At 42.5% G+C, this 22,022-nt stretch overlaps 4 protein-coding genes across 6 annotated transcripts; 2 read left to right on the forward strand and 2 right to left on the reverse strand.

Moving 5' to 3' along the window:
* The first annotated feature begins 8,729 nt into the window (after window positions 1-8,729).
* LOC6730293 lies at window positions 8,730-9,805 on the forward strand. The gene is made up of 4 exons (XM_044923283.1): window positions 8,730-8,789; window positions 8,848-9,003; window positions 9,073-9,240; window positions 9,295-9,805. The coding sequence occupies exons 1-4, from the start codon at window positions 8,730-8,732 to the stop codon at window positions 9,448-9,450; spliced, it is 540 nt and encodes a 179-aa protein (XP_044779218.1). The 3' UTR covers window positions 9,451-9,805.
* Window positions 9,806-12,616: 2,811 nt separating this feature from the next.
* On the forward strand, window positions 12,617-20,534 carry LOC6730294 (serine/threonine-protein phosphatase 2B catalytic subunit 1). Of its 3 annotated transcripts, XM_016177876.3 has the most exons (13): window positions 12,617-12,808; window positions 13,264-13,590; window positions 14,822-15,153; window positions 15,217-15,328; window positions 15,535-15,680; window positions 15,738-15,955; window positions 16,015-16,108; window positions 16,362-16,487; window positions 16,615-16,696; window positions 16,941-17,018; window positions 17,268-17,352; window positions 17,418-17,515; window positions 19,769-20,534. In XM_016177876.3, exons 2-13 carry the CDS (start codon window positions 13,419-13,421, stop codon window positions 20,095-20,097), a joined length of 1,872 nt encoding a protein of 623 aa, XP_016037052.1. In that variant the 5' UTR covers window positions 12,617-12,808; window positions 13,264-13,418; the 3' UTR covers window positions 20,098-20,534. The 3 variants fall into 3 exon arrangements, 2 of the variants coding, with proteins under 2 accessions (XP_016037052.1, XP_039151806.1); XM_039295872.2 differs by lacking the exon at window positions 16,941-17,018 and having other exon boundaries at window positions 12,617-13,590; XR_005544334.2 differs by lacking the exons at window positions 16,941-17,018; window positions 17,268-17,352; window positions 17,418-17,515; window positions 19,769-20,534 and having other exon boundaries at window positions 12,617-13,590; window positions 16,366-16,487.
* LOC6730295 lies at window positions 17,493-18,323 on the reverse strand. Its single transcript, XM_016173396.3, has 3 exons — window positions 18,264-18,323; window positions 18,059-18,208; window positions 17,493-17,998 (listed from the first exon to the last, which is right to left on the reverse strand). Exons 1-3 carry the CDS (start codon window positions 18,321-18,323, stop codon window positions 17,609-17,611), a joined length of 600 nt encoding a protein of 199 aa, XP_016037057.1. The 3' UTR covers window positions 17,493-17,608.
* LOC6730296 lies at window positions 18,353-19,769 on the reverse strand. The gene is made up of 3 exons (XM_039295873.2): window positions 18,985-19,769; window positions 18,760-18,927; window positions 18,353-18,707 (listed from the first exon to the last, which is right to left on the reverse strand). Exons 1-3 carry the CDS (start codon window positions 18,994-18,996, stop codon window positions 18,552-18,554), a joined length of 336 nt encoding a protein of 111 aa, XP_039151807.1. The 5' UTR covers window positions 18,997-19,769; the 3' UTR covers window positions 18,353-18,551.
* Window positions 20,535-22,022: the final 1,488 nt, after the last annotated feature.

Genomic DNA, 22,022 nt, shown 5'->3' on the forward strand with positions numbered 1-22,022 from the left:
ACACGTGTAGGTGTGAAACAGTCTGCCATGATTGTGATTTCCAATTAATTTTGTTGCCTACTTTCGGGAATTCCTGCGGGGGAGTCGGCATTCCGGAGAAGGTAACCTGAGGTTTGTGGGCTGCGAAAAGTTTGACGAGGATTGGCACACACTTTTGGGAAAAATGGGTGAAGGTTAGCTTAGGTTAATAAGGCGATGACACTAGTATGGACCCTTAAACTTAACTTTGCCAAATGTTTAATTACACCATCATTGGCCTTTTGATAGATGAATAACTAATACAATTGGGTAGGTGTAAAGGTTAAAGAAGAAAAGTGTACAGTCTTCGATTTGCAATACAGCAAAATAGCCACAACTAAAAGGATTTCGAATCCATAGACAATGTTTTATTAATGTTGTTTTCCTTTTAAAATGTCGAGCCTGTCAGCTGTGGATAACCTTGCTAAATAGAAAGATACACCTGGTCCCTTTTTCCCTACCTATGCAGACACACTCATGGATATCCTGGATATTCAGGAACCATAAATATTCATTGCCTGGCCAGCGGCATGGGCTTAAACTCGCAACCGAATTGGCAAAAGATGCTTCTGGTAAGAAACTCACCAGGAATATCATTGTCTGCCCCCGGAAAATCCCAACAATACATCTGCAGACAATCCAAGTTCATGCCGACACGCACTAAATCTTTGCTTTCATGTTTGCGTTTTTGTTCGCAAATGAAACGAGCGAAAACTAACCCTTCATTCCAGGCCAAGTTTTTGCCACCACACAAACACACACATAGACACACAAGCATTGGGGAGAAGAGCCGAAAAACCTATAGTGTAGTGGATATAAATCCCTGCCACATGCCTTTATGCAAAGTTTGGATTAAGTTTTGGTGAGCAGGGAGGTCCTGGCAAGGTCCTGGCAGGGCCTCCGAAAGACCAAGGACCAAGGACCGACCGCTTCTGCATGACTGCCCAAATTTGTAAACAATCAGAAAATGTGTCAACTTATTTTTTCAGCCAAAATGCCGAGCAGGGCGAACAACAATGGCAACACAATCTGATGCCTGATGCCTTAAGTAAATACATAGTTTGAAATTTGTTTTGTGTGTTGTCGCCAGTTGGAAAATTCAGTTAAGCCGCTTACCGAATTTCGTCCTAACAATAATAGCATCATAATAGGAAGCGATTTCAACTTTTAAACGCTAAACGCATTTAAATTGCACAGGAACAACAAGCTCGGTGGCTCGCATTTGCATAAGTTTGTTGGATTTTGAGAGCATGGCCAAGTGCTTTTTGGCCAATTGTAGTTGGCAGAGCGTAAAATGAACTCCCAGTGCAGTTTTCAATTGCAAAAGAAAGGCAGACACACATGCAGGGCGGCCATTGATATTGATCCCTTCAGCTGGACAATTGTCAGACGAATAAATTGGATTTCGTATTCTTTGGCAGACCGATTTGTCCCTTGTCTGATAACATTTAATTTGGCCCACTACTTGGCTAACCTTTCGAGACAAAAGCTTTCCCAAGTCGACTAACCAGACGGAGCTGTTCCAACAATTAGTAAGCCAACACCACGACACAGCTCGCATTTCAAAGCCATTTAAATCAATCGATCGGCAACACTTTCCCGCAATGATAACAACAGAGACGCAGAGAATTTAATCGAATCGAATCAACAATGGCGAATATTATTGCGGTAATCATATCTGTTTTCCATCTGCATAGCTTCCGCAGCAATGGCTCTTTAAACAACGTTATTTCGCTCGTTTGGCTAACAAGCAGTTGGCCTTTTCGGGTTTATGCAGAAGAATATATTTGAGAAAAACACATTTAACCTGTAGCCACCACTTATAAAAGCTGATTTTAAGTCTAAGCATTCACATAAATTCCAACTCGTTGGCTTAAGTGCTTAATTAATTATACTTTAAACTTGCACCATTAAAATATACTAGGTATGCATTCGAAATTGATTTTCTCTAAATTCAGGAGAGCATGCAACTTTGCCACATGAGCTCGATTGGGCAACACTAAATTCAAGTTCTAGGCAACCTCTAAGCTTATTTTATTGCACCCACTAAGCCCACCCAACTTTTGCGAATTTCCGAAAAGTTGCTCTACTTCATGATATTGCACTGGCATAAACTTTGGGCCCCGATCCAGGATGCGAGGCTATAAATAAACTGCCAAATGTGTAAAGTTGCTCCACTCGAAAAGGCAAACAGGCAAACAAGGACCAGAAATGCGAAGGGCTGAGTTGGGAAATATGTTTGTCATTGTTAGAAGCGGCATTGCGGCAAGCGATACCGTTGTACTCGCATCACGAGCACGTGTGCCAGGACATTCCCCATCTCCGAGCCCCGAAAAGGATACCCCTCGAACAGGACGAAATTTCCCCAGTGACTGACGGACAAATTTCACATTTTGTGTCAAAATTCTGCTGCCAGGAGTCGCAGGAGCAGCATCAGCAGCAATAACAGGACACATTCAATTGCGGCAACCGCAACACAGACACTCATTGAGCTGGGGTTTCCAAGGATATGCCTGAGAATCTGCTCCTGCATCACGGTATATTCTTACCCATTACTGAAATAGGGAACTTAAAAAATGTATTCAGTGCAAACCCAAAAATAGAGTTCTAAGTACGTCAGTAATCCAAGGCCTCATTGGCCTCATTACTAATTTAATGTTCCTCTTAATTGTTGTATAAATATAAATATTATGCAGAACTTTATGATACAATATACAATACATTTTAATATATATTCTCAGTAAAGTAAGCATTTCCGCTGTACTTAGCCCCAAAATGGGTTTGAATCGTAAGTCTCACTTAGGGAGTACCAACATATTTTGCATATATTGGGAAACAATAAATTTTGCAGTAAGAGCTCCATTGTGGGGGTGTCACTCGATTTGGGTGAATGTGGGCCCACGTCCGACAGAAGCTGACCTTCGACACGGCTGGGGAAAAGGAGGAAATCCAAAGACAAAGGACCCAAAATCGCCAGACTGTGACAGCTGCGGGGCTCGGATAACTTAAATGGGTTAAAAGGATATGTTCCTGGCTCGGGCTTCCCCCGTTCTTCCCACTCCCATTTCCCATTTCAATATAGAAAACAGAAAGGAAAAGCTTATTAAACGCATGAGTTGTCGAAATTGAATTTTCTCTGACCGAGAAGAGAACTATGTGAAATCAGAATTGAGCACCTCCCCTGCCACTGTCACCAATCGAGATACAGAGGGATTTGTGGGAATAACTTCAAATGTCGACTCGCAAAACAATTTACAATTATAATGATAATCAATTTTACTTTTCGCTTTCCTCCCGTTTGCAATGCAAATTGTTTCCTTCATCAGGCAAAAGTAATGCCCAAGTATTTTAATGCTCGAGCGCAGGAGAAAAGTAAAACAACATTAGTGACTTGGCAGCAAAAAACTTTATCCTCGACTAGCTTTCGCTTTTCTACGGATGCAAGAGCAATTTTTTCATTAAAAAGCAGCAAACTTTCGGCACAAACAATTTTAATAAACATTCACAAAAATTTAATTATATGCATGGGCATTCTCAGATGATCGGCCAAAATAGAGCCATCCAGCGGGGCGCCCAAGTAAACATGGCCAGATGGAAAGTCGAAGATAACCCACACAGGAAAAGCCAAGAAACAGAACCTTTAACCCGGCTGCTAAGCCGAAATTTAATATTGGAAGGCAATGAGCCAGCGCGCAATAAAAGCCAGGCCCCCAATGGGATTGGGTTCGGAATTGCGGAGTGCCAATGGCTGAGTGGGGGGCCAGGAGTGGGGGCTACGGACGGAACTTTAGGGGCCGTCGGCCCCTCATGTGCTGCATTCAAATTGGGACTTCTCCCCGATTTCTTGTCTATTTCAGTGCCTCTTTGGTAGCAGCCAATAAAGTATGGTGGTAGTCAAGATACTACCAATGCACTGGAAGATACACTTGGGAAAATGAAAGTTAGTCCAATGCGGTTATGTGTCTGTTTTTCTTATTAACTATAACTTGATTGTACATAACCCTCTATATGTAATATATGCTTTACTTCTCACTATCTTTCTCTCAGTGTAGCACTAGCCCGTGAGTCGATCGACAGGAACCTGGGGGCTGCGGGATGGGAAAACGATGGAGTCGTTGGCGGTAAGCGTTCTGTTCAGTTCTGGGCTTTGTTACATAATAGGTGAAGTTTTATTGTCGAAAGCTATTAAACTTTTCCCATCAAAAGTGTACGATGTTGCCACACGGAAAAGGTGTAGAGCATTAAAGTTGTGCCAGTCGGGAAAGTGGAAAAGCGGTCCGAGAATCGGAGGAGCAGACCCTCGGGAGTTTGGGAAGTAGCTCTTATGGTAATGATGATTTTGCGGTCCATGATGGCAAGCAGTGCACACACTATTCGATTATAGTTAATTGATTATATGTTTTCCCCCAAAGCCTATCGAATTCTGAATGTCTATTTTAGTATATAACATAAGAAGGAAAAGGAAACATTAAACTTGAAAGTTCCATTGATTTGTATTAAATTTGCGGCCTCATCGGATGACAATAATATGTTGGCCACATTCTAACCCAAGGGACTGAAAAACAATTGACTCTCTGCGTTGTTGCCGATTGTTGGCACTCCACTCCATCTTCGATTTGTGTTCTTCCTGCCCTGCAGTCGGGGCACGCATTGCGCATAAAATAGCTGCCACAGAGGGATTTCGAGGGGGCTCACTGGGGCTTGTGGCCCCCAGAAGTTCCACTTCATTTGGGCCATTCGCTTCGTGTGCGGTTGATGTCTACATTTTCAGCATGTTGGTTAAGCACTCCGGCAAGTTGCTTGTTTTTCCGGTTTCCCGGATCCACCGCTTCCGCCAATATTTTTTGCGCCCGCTGAAATTGAAAAAGTTTATGAGCAATTTTAAAAGTGAGTTTCCGACTTAACCGGACGGACGACCCGTCCGTCCGAGATGGGGTTAATTCGGATTTTGTGTCGAATGGTGCTAATGAATTGGCTCGTTTGCACTTGTGGTTGCACTGCTGACCTCCGACCTCTGGCCACGCCCACCAGCACTTGAAATGCAATTAATCAGTGCACGATGATGGCAAAAAGTTGTGGCCAAAACCGATAGCAGGGGCACACCGCAAAGAAACCTCAAAGCCGAAAACATTTGCGAGTCCATGCATACATATAGTTGGAAATTAGGGTGGATGACAGGCTATTAGAAGGCAGTTACTTTGTCTTAAGTGAAATTTCCTTCAAGCAAAAGCAGAGAGTTGCGCTCTATAATGTAGTTTTCTTTTTTTAGGATCTAATTGATAGCGCAAATACCCAATAAGATATTATACATTTTTGATTATCGATATGGGTCGGCCTTAATTGCCCTCCAATGCCAGCTATTAAGGCTGGTGAGAGTTATGTGTCCTAATTGCAGCTTGTACATGTGTTGTGTTGCACCCTAATTCCCGTTGTAAACATGAACCCATACCAGTGTACTTTTTGGCGCACATCCACGCACACCAGCGCACGTTCGGAGAGCAAGAAATAATGTTGATGCAATAACATGCAACTTTGACACCATCACAAGTGCAAAGGCCACCGAAAGGACTCTATGCTCGTGCGTGTGCGAGTGTGTGTAGTGGTGTGTGTGTGAGCGAGTTACATGCTCTTAACGTTGATTTGTGCATCGACCGTAGGATCTGAAGCCAGTTCAGAGGCACTTGCAAGTCCTGCTTACCCCACTTCAGTTCACAGGACTCCAATCCACTCCTCTCCATTCCACTTCGGCTTACTTCAGCTGAGCACGGCTAAGTTTCATTTGCAATTTTCATCTGCAGCTGTTGCAAAGTGCACCGCACACAAGCCCAAAACACAGAAATATCATTACGGGAAACTGGGAAACTCGGAAAATGGAATTGGAAGAGCAAGCTCAATTCGTAATTGAAATGCCGAGTATCTCTCGCTTTTACCCAAAATTTGATACTTATGAGGGCTGACTGAATAAATTCATTTATAAATTACAACATTTCATCGTATCAATAATCATGTTGCAATATATGCTTATGTGAAAAGTTTTAGAGCAAATCTATAAAAAATATATAGAAAAGGTAATATATATAATGTTTGCAAGACATACCACAGCTGTCGGTTGCCTTTCCGAGCGATTTTTCCATCTCCCTGCCCGGAAAATGCAATTAGATTTAATAAATAAATATGATTTGCCGACTAGGAGAAGACGCGAGACACGCCACAGTAAAACCCGAGAGGTATGGCCATTAAAATTGTCGGAGCCAAGAAGTGGAAACGGAATTATTACAACGGGCTATTAAATTATTTTTAATTGGCCGCCCGCAAGCAAAGCTCAGCGGAAATTGAATCAAATGTTGAGAGCCACTCTCACTCACTACCAAGGTCAGAGTTCGTAATTACTCGATATATTTTCGCCTGTCTACGTCTTTTATGGGACATTAGCTACAGGAACCCGGGGTCAAAGGGATGCCGGTCTGGGGGGTCGAACGAAACCACAACCTGCAACTCCGTGTTCCAGATGCCCAGCCAGTTGAACTGAGCGATGGGGCTAGTAATTATGACAACCGCAGTCATCGCAGGCATTCAGGGACCAACAATGAAGCGGTCCTAATGGGTAATTAATTGGTGTGTTGACAGTTCAAAAACCACAAGAATTCCCCATGCAGGGCAGGGGCTATTGGGTGCAGACACATTTATTTGAACATTGACGTCTTCTGTGTAACTCAGTTAGAGCTGAGCTCCCTTAGATCTACCAATATAAAAAGGAGTTATTTTCAAAAATTACATAATCTTTTTAAAAATATATAATCGCAGACAACGTGTCAAATGACCCATGAGCTAAAACCCACTAAAACTAATATATTAATCTTGCAAGGTTCCAAGTCATGAACTTATTTTATCGTCTGCAGTTCCATCCCATAAATCATAATCAACGGAACTTTGGCACCTGAAAAAAGTGCTGAAACAGTGCGCGTGGGAATGAGAAGCAATAAAAATGATATTGCCTGTCGGGAAAAGCCAAGGACGAGCAGTGAAATCAATTAAATGCATTTTCCGAAGTCTCATCTCATTCTGTCTTCCGCTTCCGCCCAACCACTCCTCTTGTCATTTCGTCCATTTTCTGGCTTTGCTCGTTTACCTAAGCTTTAAGTTGTTATAATTTATGGCGTCTATAATTGCAGCAATTTGTGCGATGCGCCAGGTAGGCACAACCCCACTCACCACTTCCAATGCCACCCACCTGGACGTGCTCGTATTTGAGATGGAACTTATATACAACGTGCTACACATGACCCCACAGCCATGCTGGGATGCACTGAAAAAAGTGTGGAAAGGATCATACACATATAGATATGTTGATATACGATTAAATCCCATAAATTTTAAAGAGTTCATATAAGAATGTGTCTGAGAGTACGCTATAATTGGCAATTTCCAACCTTTCGCTCATTTTGAAAATATGTTCGCAGTGTGGAAATTGCTTTTCTTCATCCATTTTTTGTCGTCTCCGTTGCAGGCAAAATGTCAGCATCGTTCAGGACCTGATGCCCTACCACCTCTCTCTCTCTCGCTGTGGCCCCTACCCGTCTCTTTCTTTCTGCGGTCCGGGCTGCTGCTTGATTGCACTTTTAATTAACTTTTTTGCGAGCTTCCCAGCTTGGGATCCTTGGGATCCTTCGGATCCCGCTCCTGTTTCAGCTGCTGCCAATTGTCGGCACTTTGTGCTTTATACTTTCGCCTCGTCATTAACAAAAAGCAAACAAGTCGTGCACGGGGCCCATAAATAATGGCAATCTCGCACGCCCACCGCCCATCGGAAAATTATTTGTAGACAGTTTAAGCCATATCCCGCTACCTCGGCTTTCGGCATTCGGCTTGCAAAGCCATAATTCCGCCCGCCGGCCAATATGTTAATTCAATTCACCGCATTGTAATCAGCGGCAGCGAAACTGCGAGTGCCGCAAATGTTTACGGATTCCCTCAGCTCACCGGATTTCCACATATTTTCCCCGGCAGGTGAGTATTGGCAGTGCAGGCACGCGTAATGTTATGATTGGAAAATGAAAATCATTTACGTGAGCAACCAATTGGTAGCTCATATAAAGCAAATCTAGCGGCAGTTGCATTACCCACAGCAATTCGGGCAAATCGATCGGTTTGCCTGCTTATCATGTGGGCAAATTAATGCGCCCAACGTGATGAGCATGGCGATAGATTCCACATCGTAGCTATTGACCCGGGGCGGAAAAGTGGTCAAAACGGCTGCCAAAACGAGGTAATCGAGGATTGATGGAAGGGTGCCCGATAAATAAGGATAAACGCAGTTTTATTGTGCATCCGTTAGCCCATTTAGATAACCTAAGCTCAACAACGACGTTAACATTTAGTTCAAAAGGTAAACAATTACTATTTCTCGATTATATTGGATGATTGCTGAACATCAATATATCAAACAGATAATAAAGAGAAAAATATATAATTTATACATTTGTTTGCTTTTGATGCTCATTTTGAAACGCACAATAAATTAAAAACATTTAACTCGTGCTCCTAAAAGTCGTAATTATTGCTTTACGATCTGATAAGCGATTTATTTCAATCGGTTATTTGGCCAAATAAAACGAATCACTCGAATGAATTTATAATCATTCATATATTTCGACTGTAATTTTGACTTCCGCACAAAAACTCAGTACTGAGTTGGTAGCCAAAAATGGAAGATGAGCGCCAAGGGAATTAACCTGATGTTGGCCATTTCGATGCTTTATTCAATCATGGAAGTGCGTAAAATTTCAAAATAAATTTTAACAATATATGTAATCTTAACATTTATTCAAGACAAATTCCCGCTTTGAATTTACGAACTTAAACTGCACTGCTTTTGACCTGCGAGTTGGGGAATTCGAGTACTGCAACTTAAAGTCGATAAATCGAAGCTACAAATATGTTTCCGGAAAGTATAAATTACATCAAATTCCGCTGCCGAACATGAAGGTAATTCAATTAGTAAACAGGCTGATTGGATTTCATGATAATGAATAAAGATAATTCAATTGCTTAAAGGTAAATTTCATAATGTGGAAACGACTCAACGGATACAGGCCTTTTCTCTACAACATAACAGTAGATGCATGCAAATTCATTGAGAATCCGAAATCTAACCCGGTCCTGAAATATATATTCGAATCATTTTCCGCGTATTCCAATATGAACCACTCGTGTCCCTACTCGGTAAGTAAAGTTAAATTATTATATATGAAATTATTAATTATTAACCATGCTTAGAGCGACTTAATTGTGGAAAGGCTGCCCATTGGCTTTATGAATCATCGAGTAACTGAAATTCTTCCCATTCCCGAGGGCAATTACCTGTTTGAGTTTCGCTTCAGTCACCGAAAATCTATTTTTGCAGGCACTCGAGTCTATTTTACTATTTCATAAAAGTGTCAAATGTGTACAGAATTATAACTTATCGAATGTTTAAAGTGAAAGCTGAGAACTTGAACAAATGGCCGAGCTTATTTGTTAGTGTGTTGGTTTTGTAGTTACGATCGTTTATCAAAATTGCAAAAATAAGAGTTGAAGTCATTGCTACTGTTATCAATAACATAATATGCCAGCGTAAGTAAATCCCCTTGGTTACTTTTCAATTAACAAGATTTTTATGGACCTGCATTAACCCTCAATAAAGTTAAACACAAAATTGGCCCCAAACAAAGAGGCTAAGACCGCGGCTGGGGGAGAATTGTATAAATGAAAACTAAATATTTACTTTGGGCCCTTGTTATTGCTGCCAACTGACAGCAGGAAAACAAAGAAAATTGAGAAAAGGTTTTCCCGGCGCTTATCTATGAGCGCTGAGCGCCCAAATAAGTAAGTCAATAAATCAATTCAATAAAATTTCTGCTGCCTTTTTATATCTAAAGTTTTTGGCTCCGGTTCTTTTTTGGCAAATCCCAAGCAAACAAATGTGAGCGCAAAAAACTTACGGCCTGGCAAATGTTTGGCACTCAGCAGGGAAAACAATGACGTGGGGCAGTGGGCAGGGGGCAGAGGGGCTCGGGAAAGGGTCAAAGGTTAAGAGGGAACGAAGGCTTGGACCAGAAAGATACATAAGCACTGATAGCTGAAAAGTTTATCAATTTGTAAAACGACAGCCGCAGACATAAGGAGTTTTCCCCGGAAAAGTGTGGGCGCAGTTTTCCCGAGCTGAAGAAACGTTTGAAAAAACGAAAAGAGCTTTTCGTCGGGGTTTCTGAATCTGCTGAGCTTTCCTCACGGACATTTGCCCCAATTTATTTGCTTTGAAATCAATGCAAATAATTAATTTAAATTAAGTGCTGGCCCGGAGGAAGTGTTTGCTTTGCTGTTTCCTTCTGCCAGCCACCGAATAGCCCACAAATCGGCCATCATTCACACATAACCCCATGCCTGTGGTCACATAACTCAAATGAATTGTTTATACAGCGCCAGAAGCTAAACAAAAAACAGCAACAATTGCGATTGCCGAAAAAGTTGAAACAATGAATGAAATGTTTGCGTTGCGTGTCAATATTATCTTTTTATTTCACTGCCGTTTTGTTTATGCGCAAAAAGAGAGGAAGCGCCGTTCGGCTTTCTGCGTGCGAGCATAAAAAACATTGTTTTAAAAATACTCGGCCAGTGCGGCTATTGCTATTTTGGCACTTCTATTTTGGCCATGTCCAACGCAGAAAATGTATATCAGCCCGAAGACTAAGTGACATGCCGACATGACGAAACGGGTGTTCAAAGTGTCAGGCGCGAAATCTGTTGAAATGCGAACAACTTGAGTCAACTTGACTGGCAAATAATTCAGCAAATCCCCAGCGTTTGCTCTAGCCGAGGCGATCGGCTAGTCTCTAGTTTAGATAATCTTGAGGTGAATCAATTGCGGGTGTCGGCCACTTAATCTCGGCCAGCTGACCGCAGTTGCCTCGCCTCCTAATTGCGCCTATAATGCGCTGCCAACGGAATTTTGGGGCTATTTTAATAGCCGCAGATCGGAAACACAGGGTTTTGATGTAAGGGGAAGAGCAGCTCGATTGACTAACTTAATTGTATATATTTTATGCCCGAATTGATATTTAATTTGCAACCAACTATTACGCACTCTGTGTTTAAATAATAAAGTAGAGTAGTAAACCATACTTAAATACCAATTTAAATGCAATCACAAACGTGTGTTATGATAATCTGAAACATATTAGTGAATTGAAAATATATAGTGACACCTATTGAGCTCTTCTATTCCTCGGCGGCACTTTCGAAAGTTAAAAACCCCGTATTGCCATTGGATACCCCCAGAAGGATGGGGGGCTGGACTGGGCTGAGCTGTCAGCGCTTTTGCCAAAATTTCGCGATGGGAATGCAATGCTCTCATCGGTCCGCCCACCGCACCCCTCCACGCCCCTTTCGAGCACTTACAGCCCCTCGAATCCAATCCCACCCACTGGCTAGCACCGGAAAGTATTTCTTTCTAGTCTGCGGCGGTCGTGCGACTCGCTTTTGTCTCTCTGCGACTTGCGAATTCGCGGGGGCGTCCAAGTAAAATCGTCTCCGCTCTTTGCCAAATCGAAAATCCAAGTGCCATCGATGCGCATTTGGCTGGCAGCGGGTGCATTGGCATTGCAATGGATTCCGATTCGGAGATTCCGATTCCGAGTGCCCGAAATCGGCGACCCATCCTTCCCAGCATATATTATGGAACTGGCTGTCGAGCGATATAGCGCTTCCCCAGCCAAATCGTACATATCAATTGACCATCGCGACAAACAACATTGACGGGGCAAAACACACATATTGTTTGTGGCTGTGTTTTTTATGGGGCCATCCACACAGATAGTTGCTCAAATATTGCCACGCTTCGCATAAAAGTTGCATGAAATCGGTTTCACCAGCGAAGCATTCAAATGAAAAGCAGAACCTCGAATGCGCTACCATAAAAATTAACTTACTATACTATTGCAAGTACTTTCAAAAAAAAAAATGTGTTTATTTAATATTTAATTTAGATACAAATTTGTGATTTCTTATTTTTTTTTTAATATTTTATTTTAATCAAATATAAATTTTATCCGAACCGAAACACCCCCTTTTAATTGTAGATCGCATATATTTTTGCACGAGGCGCGCACAAAGTCAAGACTATAATTATAGCGACACCCACCTATTGGCGCCCAATTTCTGGCAAACACACACAATCGCACACACACACACGGACGCACGAAGCACGCACACACAATCAATATCACGGTCAAGTTGAAAATCATTGAGAGCGGATGTGGACATGGAATGGGGCATGGAGGTGGAAACGGGCATGGGGATGGGGTGGACATATCACAGATGTGTAAATGTCTGTGAAGGTCGAGCAGTCAGTCGCCCGCCCAGTCGACGATCGCAGAAGGGCAGTGATACGAAGATGAGACCAGAGTGCGTGTGTGACATTAACCCAATAAAATAAACAAATAGATGGAACCCTACGAGAGCGGGGTGTATTCTTATTTATATTTTCATTTTCGGCGGAGAGTGGGAGTCAAGGGCGTGAGATCGGCCGATCTCAGCCGATCTTCTTCGGGCTTTCAAATTGGGTCTTCTGAATGCCAAACGATGCCAGCGAATTTCGCTCAGTTTCGAGGAAAATCGCGTCGCGCCAACTTGGGAAATGCGTTGCGTCGTGTCCCGTGGAAATCATCGCGACTAAGGCCCCGAGAATCCCCAAAGGATTAGCCCGAAAATAATAACAATAATCGCAAGCGGCAAACGGCGAACTGCAAACAAAGTGTGACCAAAGTGATATATGTGTGGCCTGTCTGGCCGTCGATTCGCAAATCCATTGCTATTTTCGTAGTCGCTCGCTTTGTGGGCAATTAGCACAAAGTGTCGAGCAATTTTCCGTCTCAATTGAAGTGCTGCTTACCCTTTGCCAAAAGCATCCGTTAAACAATGTGATGACTTAATGAAAAGTTAATACGTCTCTGAATAATTGCAGCAAATTGAAATATTAATTGTTCAACATTTGTTTCGTGTGCGCCGCGGGCCAAAGTTGTCTCTATCTCGCTATATTGGCATTGCCTGGCTAAAAATACAAGAAAGTCCACAGCTATACAAATTATAACAACAAGTTTTATTTATTGCCTAAATATATTTGTGTGTTTTGTGTGCTGCTGTGTTGGTGTCTCGTCGTCCATAAAGACGCTAGGCAAAGGCGTATAATTATCTAAATTCCTGTGTTAGTAACACTTTCAGCACCAGCAAACAGTCAAGCCATTAAAAAATATATACCGAGCTAAGGCATCGCGAAAATCAGCACCAACAGAACGCAGAAAAATTAATAAAAAAATAAATAAAAATTTAACAAAAAGCAGGGGCCGAATAAATAATCAAGCATCATGTCGGCGGCCTCCACGCGAAGTTCGGTGACGAGGAAATCATCGCTATCAAAAAGTTCTAGTTCAGACAAATCGGCAAAGTCCTCGACGAATTCCTCGAAATCCCCGACAGCCGCCAGTGGAAACAAACAGAAAATGCAGTACACAAAAACCAGGGAGCGCATGGTCGATGGTAAAGATCTCTATTCTCTATGGGCACTACGGAGCCCAATCAAGCATTATCCCAAGCACGATTCCCTCCTGCGATTGTATCTTTAATGACATGCGATCATGCTTCAATGGCATTCCGATGTGCTGACCGCCGTCATTAATGTCAAAACTGAGGGTTTCACAAATTATTTCCTTTGAACATTTCGGTCAGCGGAGGCAAGCGTTTCGAAAAGTGTGTTTCGAGAATTGGGAAGTCATGCTTGTAATTTTCAAAACAATAGCATGGCTGCACCTTCTCGAGGAGCAGTACATCTATCGTTAAGTTTTCGTGTTTAAAAACCAATAAATGGGCATTTCAAATGGAAATAAACATAGAAAAGAAAACATTTTGTAGCTCATGTAAATTTAGCTTATTTCAAAAAAAGATCTTGATGGAAGTTTTGATTTATTTTACAGACCATACTAAATGCGTTATGGGCAACATTTATATATAAATAATTTACTGTTTTTTAATAACCCATATATTCCGATGCAACTGCCATAAAACTGCTTTAATTAATCAATTATTCGGCATCGTAACTTTAAACCCTTAAATGAAAAATGCGGTGCTCGCTTTTGTTCTTTGGTTTATTGGGTCCATAAAAATTAATTTAATTATCTTCGAGCACCCATAATAAGCAACAACTGCAGCACATTGGCATTTTATTGGCCATTGCGTCAAAATTCGAGACATTTACCCAAATTATGACAATTAAAAATGGCGTTCGCCCTGGCGTTTCGATGTGTGTGTGTCCGATTACGTTTGTTTGTTTTGTGTGTGCCAATCAATTTTCGACTTTTATATTCACTCAGTCAAATTTTGTAATTAGCGTACGAATCTCATGTGGCTGCATCTGGCGGAATTTCGGTTTTCTTTATAGCCGGGCCAAGAAAAGCGGCCAAACCGAATGAATATTGGCGCTAAGTTGCAGCACCTCGTTAACCCACATCGCCGTCGGACAGCAATGTTTATTATAATTCTATCAATGCAGGCCTACACCGAAAAAATTCAGGGGAACTGTAACAAGGAAGCCAAAAATCAAAGAGATGTGCCATTCACGTCATATCAGATATAAGATACAACAAGATACCATACCATAAGATACCATTTATAATTAACAATTGAATCAGGCGCTTCCTCTAGAAATGGGTGATAACAGTCACGGGATGCTCTTTACTTAATAATTTGATTAATTTCCTATTTACTTCCCCAGATGTTCCACTGCCGCCCACCCACAAGCTGACCATGTCGGAGGTATACGACGATCCGAAGACCGGAAAGCCCAACTTCGACGCCCTGCGCCAGCACTTTCTGCTGGAGGGGCGGATCGAGGAGGCGGTGGCCCTGAGGATCATCACCGAAGGAGCCGCCCTGCTGCGCGAGGAGAAGAACATGATCGACGTGGAGGCACCCATTACCGTGTGCGGGGACATCCACGGGCAGTTCTTCGATCTCGTAAAGCTCTTCGAGGTGGGCGGCCCGCCGGCCACCACCAGGTACCTTTTCCTAGGCGACTACGTGGACAGGGGATACTTCAGTATTGAGGTGGGTCAACAGAACAACATATATTTTTCGAAGCTATTCGCTGAGTTTTCCACCTAATTTCAGTGCGTTCTCTACCTGTGGTCCCTGAAAATAACCTACCCCACCACACTTTCCCTGCTGCGAGGAAATCACGAGTGCAGGCACCTCACAGAGTACTTCACCTTCAAACAGGAATGTAAGTTGGACTTAATGCCAGATATGGCCAGTTATAAGAAAGTTGATTAGATTCCTGTTGATTTACATAAACTACAAAATGAGCAAACTTGGCTGCTTCAGCCACTTTACGATTGTTGTTGCAGGAACTTAATGCGCTTTTAAGTGCGAGTATGAATGCAATAAATCTCCTTGCTTCGCTAATTCATTAATATTACTCTGTTGAAGGCATCATCAAGTATTCGGAAAGTATTTACGACGCCTGCATGGAGGCGTTCGACTGCCTGCCCCTCGCCGCGCTCCTGAACCAGCAGTTCCTCTGTATTCACGGCGGTCTGTCGCCCGAGATTTTCACACTCGACGACATCAAGACGGTAATAAAGCAGCGCTGAAATGTTTACAATATAATGCATCTGTGCGGATTTTCCCAGCTGAATCGCTTCAGGGAACCGCCGGCCTACGGGCCCATGTGCGACCTGCTCTGGTCCGATCCTCTGGAGGACTTTGGCAACGAGAAGACCAACGAGTTCTTCTCGCACAACTCGGTGCGCGGGTGCTCCTACTTCTTCAGCTACTCGGCCTGCTGTGAGTTCCTGCAGAAGAACAACCTGCTGTCGATAGTCAGGGCCCACGAGGCCCAGGATGCGGGGTAGGATCGGAAGTTCCAAGTAATATCGACGATCATGTATCGAACTCCTTCCGCTCCAGGTATCGCATGTATCGGAAGAACCAGGTTACGGGCTTCCCCTCGCTGATCACCATTTTCTCCGCCCCCAATTATCTGGATGTTTACAACAACAAGGTATGAGATAGTTCCACCTCCCTTCCTCTGCTCGCCCTATCTCTTTCTGGGTTGTTTATTTATCTTGCTGTTGTTGTTCCCGCCTTTGCTATTTTTAAATAACGAAATCTTTTTTGGCTGCATTGCGAGCTGGTGCGGTTCAAATCGCGCTGCGTTCGTAATACCCACTCTTCCCTCTCTTTCTCCGGCACTCGCCCCGTCTCTTTCTCCGCTCGCGCTGATTTTGTCAACCATCGAACCCATTTGACAAAAGGCAGCTGTGCTCAAGTACGAGAACAACGTGATGAACATCCGCCAGTTCAACTGCTCGCCACATCCCTACTGGCTGCCCAACTTCATGGACGTCTTCACATGGTCGCTGCCCTTCGTGGGCGAAAAGGTGGGTTCCTAACCAATCGGGTGGATTTATCTATACATATATTTTGAGTTCAGTGATGGATCTAAGCCATAATACTCGAACTAGCCTTTCAGTGATTTTAATTTCCAATTTACCATGCCGTTCAAAGGTAACCGAGATGCTGGTCAACATCCTGAACATTTGCTCAGACGATGAGCTGGTGGCCGGACCCGATGACGAGCTCGAGGAAGGTAAGTTTGGGGATCCGCAGAGCGTCTCTGTCCGTACTAGACTGTGTGTAAATGTCGCAGTGCTTTGGATGTTGTGGGCCAATACGGATACACGTGAATTAAAAAACTAATCTTCTATTAAAAATATTTTCCGAAACCAAATACCGAAATACGACAACTGCAATCTACTACCAACACCCATAATAATTTCTGTACCAACACCACCAACTTTCCACTCAAAACACGTCCAAAACACGACCAAAAGAGCTCCGCAAGAAAATTGTGCTCGTGCCGGCGAACGCGAGCAATAATAACAATAACAATAATACGCCCAGTAAGCCAGGTAAGCCAGGTATTAAGCGCAGGCCCAAAGTGAAGCCAAACAGTACCGCCAATGCAAATGCCACTGCCACTCCCTCTGCCAAAAATAAAAATGCCTGAGCCAACAAAAAACCGCCTGAGCGATGATAGGAAGCTTAGTTATTGCCTTGCGCCCAGCTTTGATCGGCTTTTCAGCGAGTTTTCCAGCTGATTACCATTACATTTACCCCGTGACCCCGAGATTCCGTCTAATCGAGCCCTCAATTCGCAGCTTCAATGTCGGCGCTGCGCAAAGAGATAATTCGGAATAAGATTCGGGCCATTGGCAAGATGTCGCGCGTCTTCTCCATCCTCAGGTGCATAATGACCCCGATAATCCCCTGGATTCAGCTAAATAATTCAATATTCCCACTTCCCGCAGGGAGGAATCCGAGAGCGTGCTCCAGCTGAAGGGTCTGACGCCCACGGGCGCCCTGCCAGTGGGCGCCTTGTCCGGCGGAAGGGATTCCCTCAAGGAGGGTAAGTCAAATACATAGGTATTCCCAGGATCAAATTGGAGTAGTGTGTGTGTTGAATTGCAACTTGTTGATTTTACATATGCCTATAAATTAATCAGGATATAGTTCCGTACACCTTGATCACAGCCCTCCTTATGTCGTAGGCCATCCAATTTGTTTCGTATAGGTAATCGCCTTCAGGAACGGGAAGGACATTTGTCACCTGGTGATTAACGAAGTGTATGGGTAGTTTTTCGATCAAGAGATCGTGCTGTATAAGAAACCAGAAACATAAGCACAGATCGGAGTCAGTTAAGGATATACGCACATCATAGGGACAGTTGTGATTCATGTTGGTGAAGGGCCTAATGAAGTCATAAAGGTAACTGGCTATCGGGTTCGACTTCGTGTTGTTCAGGAACCTGCAAGCATCCACTGTCATATTAACCATGAAGGGTCTGTAGCCATTATATCCATTAAATCGCTTGAGGATCACTCCGTTGATCTGAGAACAGTGATTGTGGAAGCGAAAATGTTGTTAACCAAATTATTGAAATACCTTCACTTTTGTAATGGGCGTTTTAAATAATTTTGCTTTGATCGACACATACTTGTAGCTTCGATTAACCGACTTTATGTAGCAGTACTCAAAGTCGGAAAACTTTTTATCCAAAGAATTGCAAATGATATTGGTGAACTCGAATTTCGATGATATCTGAGGAAGATTCTGAATTGATTCGTATTGTACCTAATGTTTAAATAACTCTTACCTCGACTACTGAAATTGAAAGAGCCAAAAGCACCACAAAACCACATTGATTTATACCCATCTTTCGATGTCGACTAACCAGTGTAAGTAGTTTACAGAACCCTATTAATATTCTATTGATTCAGCAACATAAATCAATTTCCAAAGCAATTAATAGCTCCACCAAGCCAGAAAATCACAATGAACCCACATAATGAGTTTGGTATAGTTTTGTTTATTAAAAATAGTTTTTAGTGTCTACAATTTACACATGCCAACAAAGTTTACCAGTTTGGTGATAGCTAACCGATCAGGAGAGGGTGCCATATACTTTCACCACGGCTCGGTCGATGTCGTAGGCAATCCAGTGGGTTTCCAGTTGGTAGTCTCCTTCGGGAAAGGGCAAGACCTTTGTTGCCTGATGGTTCACAAAGCCAACTTCCAGTTTCTCCACAATCAAATCGTGCTAGAATCGGTCAATTCGAGTAAGCCAACCGAAAGTGCTAGGACGTACTCACATCGAAGGGACACGTGTGGTTCATGTTGGAGTACGGTTTCAGGAATTCAAAGAAGTACAAGGCTGCCGGATTTGACTTTGTATTCTTCAGGAACCTGCAGGCATCCACTGTGACATTGAACATGAATGGCTTATAGCCGTTGTAGCGCTTGAAAAGAATGGCTCGAACCTAATCAAATTGGTGATCAAACACAATATTCTTGGCCAATGTTACTACCTTGCGTACCTTGACCTTCATGATCGGCGTTTTGAATAGTTTGACTTTGAGCGATAGATACTTATAGCTCCGGTTGAAGGATTTCAGATGGCAATATTCAAAGTCGTCAAAGGACTTATCCAAAGACTTGCATTCTACGTGGGTGAATTCAAACTTGGAGGATATCTTAAAGTGTGGTTTAACATATAAAAATGTGTATAATTGTGTCCTTCAAAATAATAACCTCTACTGCAGAATACAGGAGAGTCAATACCAATATGAAGCCGATGCGCCTAGCACACATCTTTCTAAATTGACTAACCAACCTAAACAGATTCGATTGGAGCTCAAAGGCAGACTGGTCAAAATCCATTACAATTCGATTTGCAGCGAGTTTTAATCTAGATGTTTGCTTAAATATTGTTTAATTATTTGCCTATCACGGCCAATTAACCAATGCTGATCGCAGACTAGCCTTCGTTTCTATACTAGATTCGTTGAAAAGTATGTCACTAGCAGAAGGAATATAAAGAATAAAAATTCTTGATCAGGATTCGTCTGTCCGTCCATATGAACATTCACGTCCATTCCAATATACCCCGTCCGCACCTTACAGTATTCAAATTATTCTTTCCCCAATTTCTACCGATATTCCTTAAATATAGTTCGACTATAGCGTTCTCTTGCTTTTAATTAATAACTAAGTAATAAACCCCCCCATGTTAAGTTTAATTGAAACTTTTTGCCAAGACACTGCCCCGCCGATTATTAATTGAGCTGTTTCCCATCCCCTCCCGACTCTATGAACCCTCAGCTCTGCAAGGACTGACCGCATCCTCGCACATCCACTCCTTTGCGGAGGCCAAGGGCCTGGATGCGGTCAACGAACGGATGCCGCCGCGTCGTCCTCTTTTGATGAGTGCCAGCAGCAGCAGCATCACCACGGTCACAAGGAGCAGCAGCAGCAGCAACAACAACAACAACAACAACAGCAGCAACACCAGCAGCACCACGACGACAAAGGACATCAGCAACACCAGCAGTAATGACACCGCAACCGTAACCAAAACGAGCAGGACGACTGTGAAATCGGCCACCACCAGTAATGTGCGGGCAGGATTCACCGCCAAGAAGTTCTCATAGGGGGTGAAGCACTTGCCTGCTCAACACTGATTTGTATCTTTTTCGTTTCGACCTTCTGTTACCCATTTAAGTTTACACCTTGTTAGGGTAAGGTCAGACGTGGCCATAAATTAACGCAAACTGTTGCCACCATTCAACTTTCGTCACAAAGTTCTGATAACTTCGCATATGAGATAGATAAACATGAAACTAGGACACTAGTTTGCGCCAATTTATTTCAGTGTCTGACCTTAGCTGTAGTTAAAATTTTATACAACAACTTTCTCTAATGCTAGTCATAAACCAACAAATTGCAGCCTGCGATTGCTCAGCTTTCGATTGCAGGTGCATACTTATAGAATCTCTCCGCAAAAACTCCCGGGCGATATTAGCAAAAATTTATACGTGACATGAAAAACAGTTTAATAAAAGGTGGCTACAAATAGCTAAACAAATGAGTGCTTGATTTTCTCTTGTTTATCTAGTTTTTGAGAAAAAAATAACTTAAAAACTTGAACATATTTTAAAGCAGAGACTATGTTTTAAATTGGCTTTAACGGATAAGTATGGGTTAGATGTAAAAATTGCTATTCCGCTCTGTACCAAGCTATGTACTTTAGTTGCACTTCAACTTCACATCGCTTGAGCTCTCTAGTCAAGCGTAAAAATCAGCACGACCCGATGTAATAATAATTAACTAAATGCAAACAGAGGGGAATGAACGGGTCCAAAAAGCACGTCACTTGCAGTGGAAGTTTCCCCATTCCCCATATTCTATTCCAATTTATCTGTTTGGCCATAAAGATAGCCCGGCGGAGCAGATTAAGATTTACAACGCTCTGAATGTCGACAATCTATCATCACCATCCCCAATGCTCTTCTATTACCACGTTTATGTTGTACGATTTCACGGTTTATGGAAAGCGTAAAATCCACTGTTTATACGAAGCAAAATGCACTCTTTTATTTGGTATTTGCTAAGAGGAATGTTTGATGGCGGGACAAATGTACTTTGATTAACATTGATTAAATACGTGTAAGATGTTATGCCAGACCAGACTATCAGACACCTCTTACGCACCACACTCATTCATATGCAGTCAACAGTAAAAAACTCAATTCAAATTCAAGCAGTTAAAGTTTAGCTAATTCATATTTCTTATGCGGACGATTGGCTTCCCAAGTTATACAGACGTTTTGTCTGAATACAAAGTTAACTTTCATATTTTGGAGAATCCGTGAAAAGTGCATCGTATGAACACAGCTTAACACAGTATCTTGGTAGCCCACTATGACATTAACTGTCAAGATTAATATTGACTTTGATCTCACCCCTGTCTTTTGTAAGCACTAGTAAGTATCGCATAAAAATGATCACGTGCTTTTTTGAAAAACATTACGGCGATCTTGAAAAGTTAAGTACACAAACTTTTAAAGGGACTGTCTTCACTCACAAAAATATGTGTCGTATAAAAACAAATGTTTTTGAAGAAGACAAAGAAAACATTTAACACAGAGTGAAGATGAACAATGATTATAAGAACGTTAAAGAACGCCCAATATGGTACCTATATATTTTTATATTTTAATAGGGCCAGTTATTTTTGTCTGGAAAGTCGAATGCGTCACTAGACGCAAACGTGAATAGCACACGCATAGAAACTAGAACGTTAGACCGTGACAATAGACCGCATTTCAAGCCGCTCTTCATTGTATTCCTCAGATCCAGTAATATAATAAGCCCAGCATATAAAAAGAACCGAATAAGTGGCATTGAGGTCCCCCTCAGAATGGGCGATAAACTCTTCTCGGAATGGCAGCCAAAAGTCAGACAAGTGCAAATAGCAAATATCGCGCATACGCAATGTGTGCCGCTGAGGGTACCCCTTGATTGTCCTTATCTGTTCCGAAGAAGACAAACAGCGGCCTCTGCAGACATCGGCAGA

The sequence above is a fragment of the Drosophila simulans genome, chromosome 3R (genome assembly GCF_016746395.2).
Source record: "Drosophila simulans strain w501 chromosome 3R, Prin_Dsim_3.1, whole genome shotgun sequence".
In the NCBI taxonomy this organism is placed as follows: domain Eukaryota; kingdom Metazoa; phylum Arthropoda; class Insecta; order Diptera; family Drosophilidae; genus Drosophila; species Drosophila simulans.